This window comes from Macaca mulatta, chromosome 4 (assembly GCF_049350105.2).
Source record: "Macaca mulatta isolate MMU2019108-1 chromosome 4, T2T-MMU8v2.0, whole genome shotgun sequence".
Classification (NCBI taxonomy): domain Eukaryota; kingdom Metazoa; phylum Chordata; class Mammalia; order Primates; family Cercopithecidae; genus Macaca; species Macaca mulatta.
Genome location: NC_133409.1, coordinates 121,401,293 through 121,413,991, shown reverse-complemented (window position 1 = coordinate 121,413,991; position 12,699 = coordinate 121,401,293). Strand labels below are relative to the sequence as shown.

Sequence of the window (12,699 nt, the reverse complement as noted above, 5' to 3'; positions counted from 1 at the left end):
TCTAATTGGTGCTACCTTCAGGCAGGACTTGAAAGCTCTAGAAGAATTTACTATTAAGCCATTGGAAGAAAGTCATTCTGTTGTTTCACTGAAAAGATGCTTGATGATCCATTAGAGAAGTGTGAACCTATCCTTTTCTTGAAATATTAAGTTGGTGCAGAAGTAATGCAGTAACAGTTCTTCATGCTTTTAGGCTTTGTAGTAAAGTTTTAAAATGAATTATTTATCGATTTTTTTTTCCGGAATGTTTTATCCAGATTACATTTCAAAACTTTACAAAATCTCTAGTTCTCAATTTTTATTTATCCTAATAAAATGATTGTCTGCTAATTTAAGATTTGTTAAGCATAAAAGTGCTGCTTAGAACAATGAATAATAACAGTATTCCTCTCAAAACAGATTCTAGTATCTAAATCTCATAGCTTTTAGAGAGATAATTCTAACAAGTTTGAATTTGATATATAAAAAATATATATATAATTAGTCTCATAAAAAGAAATAATAAATATCACATGGAGAAAAAGTGATATTCTAGTCAACTTTTTTACAACTTTAGTTTGCTTAGATATTAGTTGAATTGTGGATCTGGAATTTTCTAAGCATGGATATTTTATCACTTTATTGAAATATTGAAGATATTCATTGTTTATATGGTACCACTCCCATTAAACACGGGTATTCTTCTCTAATTAAGCTATTGTAATAATGCTCCAAATATCAACAATTTGAATTGAGATCATTTATAAACATTCAGAAGAAGTTCATTGGTTATTGATTTGAATTAAAATCTAACACCATTCCTTATAGAAAAATTAATAGTTATCAGTACAGATAATGCACTATTAAATCAGGTACCTAGATTATTAAGTCTGGAAATTTCCATAAAGTGACATGGATTTCTATCATCTACCTTAACAGAAAAATACCTTACATTTTTATGGTGTTTTGTATTTTTCAAAACACTTATATAGATATACATTTCAAACCTTGTGAAGTTTGGTAATATAAACATATCTGTATAACTTGTAGTCAAACTAAGATATAGAAAGATGAATAGATGTCCCCTATATGTACAGTAGCTCACAGTGACTTGGGTTCAAATCTATCCTTGGTTATCTGACATTTCAATCAGGGCTACCTGTGGGAGCAGTCAGATGATCTCTTTATCCCTGGTGCTGCCTTCATGACATATGATAAAGACTGTTTGGTTATCTTGCATTGAGATCTCTGTTGGAACATATATGTTTCTTCTGTAGTTTTAGAATTCCCCTTTTCTGGTTCCCCCTAAAGGTTTGGATTTGTATACAGCAGTAATTCCAGTAGCAACCTCAGCAGCAGTTGCTCATGATTTAAGACAGCTTACAGCAACAATGATGACATGGGCTGATAATAACCAGTGTTACGATAAGCTAGTTTTTCAGTGGGAAGATGGCAGACAGAGAAGCTCTGGGGAGAACTGAAGGATCATGGCAGTAGCCCGGTACATAATTAATGATTACACCCACGTTTATTACATGCTATTGGAGATTGGCTTTGGGCCAATTTCTGAAATTTATAGACAGGCTATTTTAATTTTTTCAAGTCTGCTAATTGTGCTTAACCAGTAAAAATCACTAGTAATACACAACTCTTAGAGGAAATGGGTCCTCTTCCTTTGGGTGAAATGAATAAAAATGAAAACTCCAAATTTCACCAATTGTTTGTTTTCCTGCTCTCCCATTTTTGGTGCCACGATTTTTAGTCTATTTGTTGCTAGGATGAACATGGCTGTTAAATGGATATAACAGTCATAACACCTCTTAGACAAAAATCTTGCGTCCTAAGACCTTAATTCCCTAGACAAGGTATAAGAGGAAAGGAGTTAAAGCATCATCTCAATAAGTCACTTATTTCTGGCCTGCCATTTGCCAAGCCCTGTTTTAAGCAGGTTAAATGTATCTTTCATTGACTTAGTTCTTCATAAATTTCAATTGTATAAGTAGAATATAATTGTTCTATTTTAGGTGAAGTTTAATGAATCACATAATTCTAGGTCAAGGATTGGCAATCTATGGTCCGTGGACCAAATTCCAACACTGTCTGATTTTGCAAATAAAGCTTCATTGAAACATAGCCACACTCATTCATTTATATATTGTCCATGGCTGCTTTCAGGCTACTATGGCAGAGTTGAACTGTGCAGCTTGCAAACATATCTACTTCAAATACTTATTTCTAATGGTTATAGAAAAACTTGCCAACTCCTGCTATATGCCTGATTTTTTAAGTAAATGCATGAAAAAATTATGTTTCAAGCTACATTTTGACTAAACCATTGAAATTTGTGTGTTTGTTTCTATCAGAGGAAGAAATTATAACAATGTTCAATGGGAGAATTTCCTAAAGATTCAGTATCTACTTATTTTTTATCACAACTATCAAGGTTGAGTAACTCACAAACAAAACTTAAGAACTATTCTAGCCAAGTACGTACCCTACACAAGTCACTCGAGGAGGTTCTGAGGAGGTGGGGGGAATAGGGAATTACAAAATGCAGTTTCAGATTAAGAGGTTAATATGGTTTGGCTGCATCCTTACCCAAATTTCATCTTGAATTGTAGCTCCCATAATTCCCACATGTTGTGGGAGGGACCCGGTGGGAGATAATTGAATCATGGGGGCATTTTCCCCCATACTATTCTGGTCTCATGAGATCTCATGGTTTTATAAGGAGTTTCCCCTTTCACTTGGCTCTCATTCTGTCTTGCCTGCTGTCATGTAAGATGTGTCTTTTGCCTGCTGTCATGATTGTGAGGCCTCCCCAGCCACGTGGAACTGTGAGTCCATTAAACCTCTTCTTTATTATTTACCCAGTCTTGGGTATGTTTATATTAGCAGTGTAAAAACAGACTAATACAGAGGTATTTTCTATTTAGTGAGGAGATATAAGCACAGACTCCAGGTAAAATGAATCTCTCAACTCTGTGCCAGTTCTTAATTCATACTTCTAATTTAAGACATGTCACAACCAGGTTGCCCAAAGAATTATGTACCTATCTATGAAAAGGTGAGAAACTAGGGATATATAGACCATCACTTATTCAACTTTGTATCCCTCACATTGCCCAAAGAAAGCTATGTACTTTTCAGGCACTCAGAATTTGTTGAATTTGTCTTTGCTGTCATAAAAAAGATGAAATAACAATGAATAGCAGTTTCTCATGAATGACAATGCATGAATTCAGCCATCTATGTTTGCAACCTACTCCTTCCCATATCTGTCTGGCATTAGCTCTATTGGGACCCATCAAGGAGGCAAAAAGATATTCAAAGAATTTTATGGTGCCCACAATTGATTGAAACAACTGAGCATTCTTTTTACTTAGAAGAAAAAAAGAAGACGCTATCTAATATGATGCCAGAGAATGCTGTGGGATTTCTCTGGCTTTGCCACATCATTGGAATGAAATACAATAAGTATGTAATGAAGATATTGTATATTCTGCTGGAAATCATTTTATAGAGAAAGGCAGGTGTTATGACTCTTCAGATTTAATTTGTTTTCTCCAGGAGTATCAGAAATCTGTTAGTCCTCCATAAATGCAAATAAAGAGGCCCTAATAATTCCACTAGCCTGTCAACTACCCTTATCTAAGACTGGACCTTCTTTTGCTTCCTATTTTAAATACAAACATTAAGTAATATAACGATTGCTTCTGAATCCTCTCCTCCCAATGGAGTTGCTAATGTAATTTGCCTCCTGGGACTTGGTCAGATGTCTGCTCCTAATTCTCAAAGATCACATACTTCCACATGGCATGCTTATTTCTTTTCAAAGAAGCAGCACAGAATGTATCCAACTGCATGGTAATATATCCCATGACGAAACCTCCTGATTGATACTGCTTGTATAATAGAGCTCATTTTCTGAAAGTGCACCTAAAGAATTTTGTGTGGTCTCATCCTTTCTCTCGTGACCTATTAGTAGCTCCTTTGACTGGGTTCCAGAATTCTGAATTGGTTCAGTGGCAGATACAAAAAACTTTCTTTTCATCTTGACTGCTGCTCTCGGAGCTGTCTCTCTCCCACAGAGGGTTCTTTTTTAAGCTATCCTTTCTAAGGATTTTTACTGTAACCCATAAGGATTCAAGTTTTATCTTCCTTTTGTTCCTTTTCAACATCAATTAGTTGGTGAGGCAAACTGAGACAAAATAAATGTGCAGTTTTGAACCAGGAATATAATTCAAAGCTGACAGTGGTTTACCAGCCTGACAGTTCTCTATCCTTGTCCCTTAAATATTTGATTTGATATAAAATACAAATGTTCAAAAAATGTTTGTGAAATGGAATTGAGTTGAACTGAAATGTCTAGGAGTAAAAAAAAATGGCAAAATTAAAAACAAAGCAACTCAAACAAAATCAACACCTAAAATTTGAAGTGAAACATCTGTTTTAATTTTCTCACTACTTTTAATTGCTCCTACACATAATATACTGATTTCAAAACAAATGCAATTATCCCATAAGTTAAGGGACACGCCTTTTAAATTACCGGTATCTAACTGAATTGCAAAAATCTTTGTGCTTATCTGTTGTGAGGCTTTTTATGAGGCTGACAAATCTAAGAGGATAGAAAGTAACAACCCCAGGAAACATTCTGCTGAGGTATTCCCAACAGTGTAGGATTAAATTACCACCTTACAAATGAACAGAAAGAATGCTTTACAAACAAAAATATTTTCTCCCTTCATGGGCTCTAAAACTCTCTAGAGTAAACAGATTTGATGAATCTGGTACTATAACAATAACAATTATATAAGGGCAGAAATGGATAATCATTACAGTGACATTATTTTCTTACTAATAATTTCTAGTTTGATTGTTTTTGTAGGTCATTGAGTAAGGAAGGCAGAAATGATCCTATGGCACTATCATCAGCTTGACTTTTATTGGATTTAAATTAAAGCACAAACTTGAATGGAGTGTATATACGCTTGGCCTGTATTTCTCTGGCCTTCAAAAATAACACATCCAAGTGTCGGTATGGACATGAGCCAGGAGCATGAACCCAGAGCAGGAGAATTCCCAGTGATTGGGTGCTGCTTTAACTATGAGCTGTTTTTAGTTGGTAGAAATACATTTTCCCCAAGAAAACACCTTCTAATTCTATATAACTTAAAAAATTGCAAAGCCAGAAAATCACTTTTCCTTGTGTCTTTCAATTATTCTGTTTGTGTCTTTTGTTCTGTTCTTGTTTTCTTTACGCTGCAATGCGCTATTACTTCCAAATTTCATGGGCATGTACCAGCACTTAGATTTTGTATACAAAAACAAGTTTTTTTTCTGTATTTTCTTCTCTCTTTTAACATAAATCAATCAGACACTCTTAAGCTAACATTTAAACATGGGTGCCTCTGCTCCTGGGGAATAAATAATACTGGCCTACCCTGACCAGTTGTTTTCTTTCTAAAATATAACATAAATTCTTAGTTTAATTTAATGTTAAAAACTACTAAGTTCACCCGGCTTCCCCAAATGCTTCTTTTAGGCATTTTACTCATTGTCAAATGATAAAACCTTTTATATTTTGTTTAGAAAGTACAGAATGATGAATCAATTTAGCAAACTGTTTCAAAGTAGAGGAGCAAATCATTTGGGAAATCAGTTGCCCCAAAGGGGATAATCTGTTAACATACTAAAGACATTACACCTCCAATATGAGGAATTGTTAAAACGATTGTGCATTTATTTCAAAAGAGAAAACAACTGTCAAATTTTGAATACTGCTGCTAATATAGCTTAGTGATCATTCAGAGAAGAGGCCCATTAAATTCTGCTTATAGAGACCTTTATGAGAAAATTGCATAATGCAGAGAACTCTGGATATAAAGACATTTCCTTAAGCAAATACTGTTAATACTACTTGAAGAAAACAGCTTATATCAAGATAATAGATGTTGTTAAAAGAGTGGTAGGAATTTATTTGATTGTGAAATGAACCCCAGCTTTGGAATGCCTTTTCCCAAGTTATCAAGTATTGAATATAATTCATATTTAGTGATTTATATCATAAAAATATACTCTGAAACATTTGCAGCATTTATGTTTTACTGCTTTAGCCATATGCTGTCAAATTCATATGCTTGCTAAATTCTGTCTTGTCAGCTCAGAGCCTGTTTGTAAGTCACGTTCCATTGAATGACTCATAAATTAAACTTCTAGAGAAATTACAAAGAACTAAAATTTATCTTTGGTAATGCTTCATGCACTGGTCTGAAAAAGTTCTCTCACAATATTTAAATGAATAAATCAATGATTCAATAGATTAACGTTTGAGAAAGAAACATGACATATAATAAGTCAAACATTTAATACTCACTGTAAAGAATAGTTCCATTTAAACTGTTTGTTTTTATAGTCAAGTAGATGGTAACAGTTCTGTTATGTTCCTTCTCCAGGACAAAGTTCAAAAAGGGCAGTTCTAAATAGGAATTCCCACTGAAAGATGGAAAAAATAAACCTGCATCTAAAAAAGAAAATCGTATTAATATGTTCTGATAGCATTATATTGCTACTCAAATAGATAAAAGCTTAGCATTTATAGTTAGCATTCATTTAAAAAGGTAACACTAATATTTAAAACATTAGGTCCAATTTTAAGAACTTTAGATATGAAGTATAATAAATTTATATTTATTGCCTCAAATAATTAACTACCAGTATAGAGGAAAAGACTGAATAAGAGTTATAATCTGATGTTCATGGATGGGTTTTAAGAAGTAACAAACACCCTGAAATTGTCTGAAAAAATCTGTGTACTTGCATTGTGAAATCATAGTTCTTCACCAGATTCTTTTGCGATATTTTGTGATGCAAAGGTTGCATTTTTTAATTTTTAATTTTTGTGGTCACATTGTAGGTGTATATATTTATGAGTTTCATGAGATATTTTGATTCAGGAATACAATGTATAATAATCACATCAGGGTAAATGGAGTATCCATCACCTCAAGCATTTATCCTTTGGGTTACAAACAATCAAATATCGAGTTATACACTTAAAATTGATAAATTTTATTTGATGTAATTATGTCAATAAAGTGAAAAAAATTGTGACACAAAGGTTAGAGAACTGTCACACTCAGGAGTTTTATTAATGTTCATTAATATTTAGTGCTTTTCAATAATATTTAGGTATTTTATAAGTAGTATTACTATAATATGCAAGGTTATTAGTTTTAGACTTACAGAATTATTTTTATTTTAAATAACTAATCTCACAAAATCTTGATGCACATAAAATTTGAAACATTTCATTGATATAGATCTATATTCACATCTATTAAAATATAATTGGTACATTGAACAAGTGCAACACATAGGATGTTGAAAATGCAACCTTTTTTTTTTTTTTTTGAGATGGTGTCTCACTTTGTCAGCCCAGCTGAAGTGCAATGGAGCAATCTCGACTCACTTCAGCCTCAATCTCTCAGGCTCAGGTGATCCATCTGCCTCAGCTTCCGAAGTAATTGGAACTACAGGCATGTGCCACCATGCCTGGCTAACTTGCATTTTTAGTAGAGATGGGGTTTCACCATGTTGCCCAGGATGGTCTTCAAGTCCTGAGTTCAAGCAATCTGCCCACCTCGGCCTCCCAAAGTGCTGGAATTACAGACGTGAGCCACCGTGCCCAGCCAACTTTCTTTTTTGTCTTTCTCACAATGGGGGGAGTTTTCTCTGCCACTGGATGGACATTTAGTATTTCTGATGATTCTTACCATCTCTCTAAGTCATACAGTGAGTGAGAAGCTTAATATCCAGTCTAAGAAATTTAGTAACATTTAAATCTTCCGTCAGAGACATGATTTCTCCTATCCTCCTTCACCAGCCTATCTCTAGGTGGCCTGACACCTGCTGTCTTCCTTGAGGGGCAGAAGTAACCCTGGTTTCTGTTCTTTTTCTCATTTTATCACCTCTCCTTCAGATTAGCTGCTGTTTCTGACCCTTCCAGCTTTGAATGGGAGAAGGCAAGGTGGGATGGAAAGGAAAGAGGACACAGTAAAGAAGAGCTGTTAGAACTGGCAATTGTACTGTTGTAACCAGGCATCTTGTTCTTTAGGAAGGGAACATGTTTGAAACTGATTGTTTCTTTCATGGTAGGCATGCCAGATAAAATACAGGATGCTCAGTTAAATAACAAATAAGTTTTTTGTTGTTGTGTTTTCTTTCTTTTCTTTTCCTTTTTTTTTTTTTTTTTGAGACAGTCTTGCTCTATTGCCCAGGTTGTAGTGCAATGGCCCGATCTTGGTTCACTGCAACCTCCACCTCCCAGCTCCAAGCGATTCTTCTGCCTCAGCCTCCTGAATAGCTGGGATTATAGGCATGTGCCACCATGCCCGGCTAATTTTTGTATTTTTAGTAGAGATGGGGTTTCACCATGTTGGCCAGGCTACTCTCGAACCCCTGACCTCAGGGGATCCACCCGCCTCAGTCTCCCAAAGTGCTGGGATTAGAGACGTGAGCCACTGTGCCCAGCCCCCATAAATTTTTAGTATGTCTCAAACATCACATGAAATATACTAAAAATAATGCTGTTTAGTTGAAATTTAAATTTAAGAATCCTGTATTTTTAGTTGCTAAATCTGGTAACACTAAGACTCATGAACGTTTATTCAATCTTTGGAAACTCTTTGTCAACTGCCACACCTAGGATTTGCAGTCATACCCTGCCTTCTTTGGCTGGTCACTTCTATCTTGGTCTTGCTCTGATTTTTCAAACTCTTGTTGTTGACAATGACTTGCCTGTGTCAGTGTAAACACTGCACGGATTAAGTTGAATAGGCAAGGATGACTTTTTTCAAGGCTGTTGCAGTAAGGGAGAGGCTAGAACTCAGTCTGAACTCAACTCCTTTGTAATAAAGGGTGGAAGAGTTTTTAAGAGCTGGAGTGAGAGAGAATACAGGCCATCCGTGTTTGCTAATTGGCTTTACTCAAAGGATAAGTAAACTTTCTGTTATCTTTGTATCAGGACATAGTTTTACAACTGGGATCAAGGCACCCATTGAAGTTAGTCTTATACCCTCCCCTAGAGGTGGACAGATGGGGTGCTGTCTTCTTTTACGATTACATTTCAGGGGAACAGTGGTTCCAAGAACCTTAAGAAAGAAATTCCTGGCTGGTAAAACTGACAAGAAGATATTTAAAAGATTTGTGTTTCAAAGGCAACAGAGAAATAATTTAATATGGAAAATTTTCTAAAGTAAATGCTCCAAGAAAAGGGAGACCAGGGACCTAGAGTCAGGAAGAATCCTTTCTAAAGTTTAGTTAAGCTAAGAAGAGTGTTAAGGTCATCTTAGTAACTTAACAAGGAGCATTTGGGAAGAACATAAAATGACTTTCAGGCCAGTTGCTTTTCCTGAGGCGTACATATCTAGTACGTGGTAAAGACTCTTAAATTCCCTATCATCTCCTGTCCTACTGTATGTGGGATATAGTTAATTTCCAACCAAGCTCTGTCTCTCTTTTTTTTTATTATTATTTTTATTTCTGAGACAGTCTTGTTCTTTTGCACAGGCTTGAACACGGTGGTGCAGTCTCTGCTCACTGCAACTCCTGCCTCCTGAGTAGGTGGGATTTCAGGCATACACCATCATGCTTGCCTAATTTTTGTATTTTTAGTAGTGACAGGGTTTCGCTGTGTTGGCCAGACTGGTCTTGAACTCCTGATCTCAAGTGATCCACCTGCCTTGGCCTCCCAAAGTGCTGGGATTATAGGCGTGAGCCATCCCACCCAGCCCTTTCTCTGTCTTTCTCTCTCCCCCTCCTTCTCCTTCCAGACACACACACACACACGTACACACACAGTGCTGCTTTAGCTCAGCTATGAATGTATGAGTCCATAGGTCAACAGTCCATGGTGCTACTTTCCAAGTGATCCAGCTGTAGCTATCCCCAAACACATTGTCAGATACGATGGGTGGAAGAGGGTGGGGAGTGAGGTCCATAAGACAGCCTTCTTCAAAAACATTTTCTCAAAATTATCTCTTAAAATCCTCTCGTCTAAATACAAACCCATTTTAAATCAAGAATACTTTCTAGTTAAATCTTGCTTTTAGGTATGGCACCTTATTTGTTTACAGTGTTATATCCTGTTGTGCAAAAGAAAGTTTATTTTTAACATCCTGTTTATGCCTATAACTTGAGAAGATTACTTGTGAGAATCAGGTATAAACAATACAACTTATGTATTATTAAACTGCTTGACTTAAGTTATATGGTATCACAAAAGTTACCATTTCTTGGCCTCTATACACAATCTTTTACTCTTTGAAATTTACCTACGTCGTTCTGCATTTTATTGAATCTTTTCAAAGGTTATTAAAGCCTTGTTAGCAAATCCTTCATCAGTGCTTATGAACACTGATGCCTAGAAATCTCCATAATACTAATCCCTTATTTTTATTAAAACTTTCTCTTTCCTTGTCTTTCATGACACTGTTCCGTACTTTGGCTGTCTTCTTACCTACCTTTTGTAGACTGTTCCTTTAACCACTTTAAAACACACATCATTTCCAAGGCTCTGTCCTCTGTCTTGAATCCTCTAATCATTTCTGACTTTTCTACATCTGCTGCTCCTTCAGTTTCTAACTCACAGTACTTAGTGTTCCAAGCTTAGAAACTCAGCATCATTATCTACTCATCGCTTCCCAAACTAGTTTCTAGATCCTGACACTTCTTGCTTAGATCAGACCTTGTATCTTTCCTTCTGCTACCACAACCCTTGTTTAAGTTCTCATTGTTTCAACTAAATTGTTTCAGTGGCTTCTTTCTAACTTGCTTTCCTTCCTACAGTGTCTATTAGTTGTCATTGCTGCCATGTCAATTTTATTCAATCATAATTACCTCAGGCCTTTGGTCAAAAACTTCAGTGACTACAGTATAATTATCAAGTAAGCCAGGCCCTCCGTGGTCTTACTTTCTAGTGCTTCTACACATACATATCTCCTGGTAAGGTTGAACCAACTTTCTTTTGTTGCTCTACTTGTGTTCACATTGTTCTATCTTTGTGGAACATCCTTCCTCAAATCCTAGGTATAAACTTTCTCCCTTAATTCAAGGCCTACTTGAATATTCTCCCAAATTTGAACTCCTCAAAGCATTGTATCCACAGCTTTTTTTTAGTCTACATATTGTTTTTTATCCTACGTTACAATTGTTGGCATAACTATAGAATTGGTAATATAGTAAACCTAATAATTTGGATGAAGGCAGTGAAGTGACTTTAATTGTTAGAAACAGAATGTACTAAGCGTGTGAATTCTAAGAAGACACTGGGGAAAATATGAGTTAAGGAGGTAAGTTTCCTTTCTTGTGACCAGAAAAGATTATAACATAGTTGGAATGTCACTGATGGAACAGAAGCTTTGCAGATGCTGAACTGCACATGCATCAATTTTTAATGATATAAGAAGAAAAGCCATATGCCAATCAAGTTAAGATGCAGTATAGCTAGCTGGACACTAGATGAAGTTTGGATATTAATTTGGATGCCATTAGTAAAGGAAAATGGTTAAGTTTACAAAGAGATGGACTTGGCTTGTAAATAAGTAGGATCCTTAGCATATAACTTGGAAACTATTTGGATGTTGCATATCTGTTGATTCTACCATAGATATGGTTTTAGACACTGTTTCTTCATGTTATTTTTGCCTATCCTACTGGAAGTCACTAATGAATTCAACGCATTCAACAAATATCTATCAAGTGACTACTACATCCCAAGAACTCATCAAGGAATACAGTGTTGAGCAAATATATAAAGATTACCCTAATGGAGCTTAAATTTTAGCTTCACAGAAGGAAACTCCAAGTTAGGAGCTGTAGATGTTTTGGGGAGGTCCTGGACAAATGTGTCATGGTACATTGACCATTTTTCCTGACATTTGCTGTCAGCAGGAGCATTGAAACTAATGTGAGATGTAAGACTAGATAAAAAGGAAAGTCCATAAGCCTATCTCCTCTATCCTCCTATACTATACATTCTCCGAAGAAAAGATCTGTGTTTGATCCACCTTTGATCCCCCTATGGCATGTCCAGTTTTGCACATGTTAGGCAAATGCTATATTCTTACACAAATACAACTAAAGTGGTCATCTGTGGTAGTTTGAAAACAAAAATCAGAAAATATTTTTATAAATAAAATGAGATGAGAAAGGTAATGATGAGATTCCAGCATTTTTCTTGTTGTTAGGGCTTTTCACACTATTGATAAGTCTACCAGAAAATGTTTGAGAAAGGATAGTCTTTATATATGGGTTTATGTATGAATTAAATTACTTGATTTTATAATTAGGTTTTACTTATTCTGAGAAGCAATGAACTCACAAAGTGCAATAAAAATATAATTCAATTTGCTAAAAAATGACTTCCATGTTGCTTTGCAGGAGCACATCTATTATATGATTCAGGTGCACCTGCCTACTTTCTGGCTCACACACTCTTTGAACCTTTTTTCAGTGTTGACAGGTTTTATGAAAATTATGACAGGAAACAACAATTATAAGCAATAAACATTTGCTATTGAATTGCTTTCTAACCATATTAATTTTCATTATCACCATGTTTAGTGGATATGTTGAAAAACAGAACTGCCCTGAATATGGAAAACAAGACTAATTGGGGTTAGGCAGAGTGTTTTCCTGCTGCTTCCAAAAGCCTCT

General features: G+C 35.4%; 1 protein-coding gene across 2 annotated transcripts in view; it reads right to left on the bottom strand.

The window, feature by feature from the left end:
- Nucleotides 1-12,699, bottom strand: part of EYS (EGF-like photoreceptor maintenance factor) — a 1,786,799-nt gene that overhangs the window by 357,497 nt on the left and 1,416,603 nt on the right. For both annotated transcript variants that reach the window (XM_078001263.1, XM_078001264.1), the window contains exon 29: nucleotides 6,359-6,505. In XM_078001263.1, coding sequence (XP_077857389.1) covers nucleotides 6,359-6,505 — 147 coding nt within the window. The remainder of the gene's footprint in view (nucleotides 1-6,358; nucleotides 6,506-12,699) is intronic.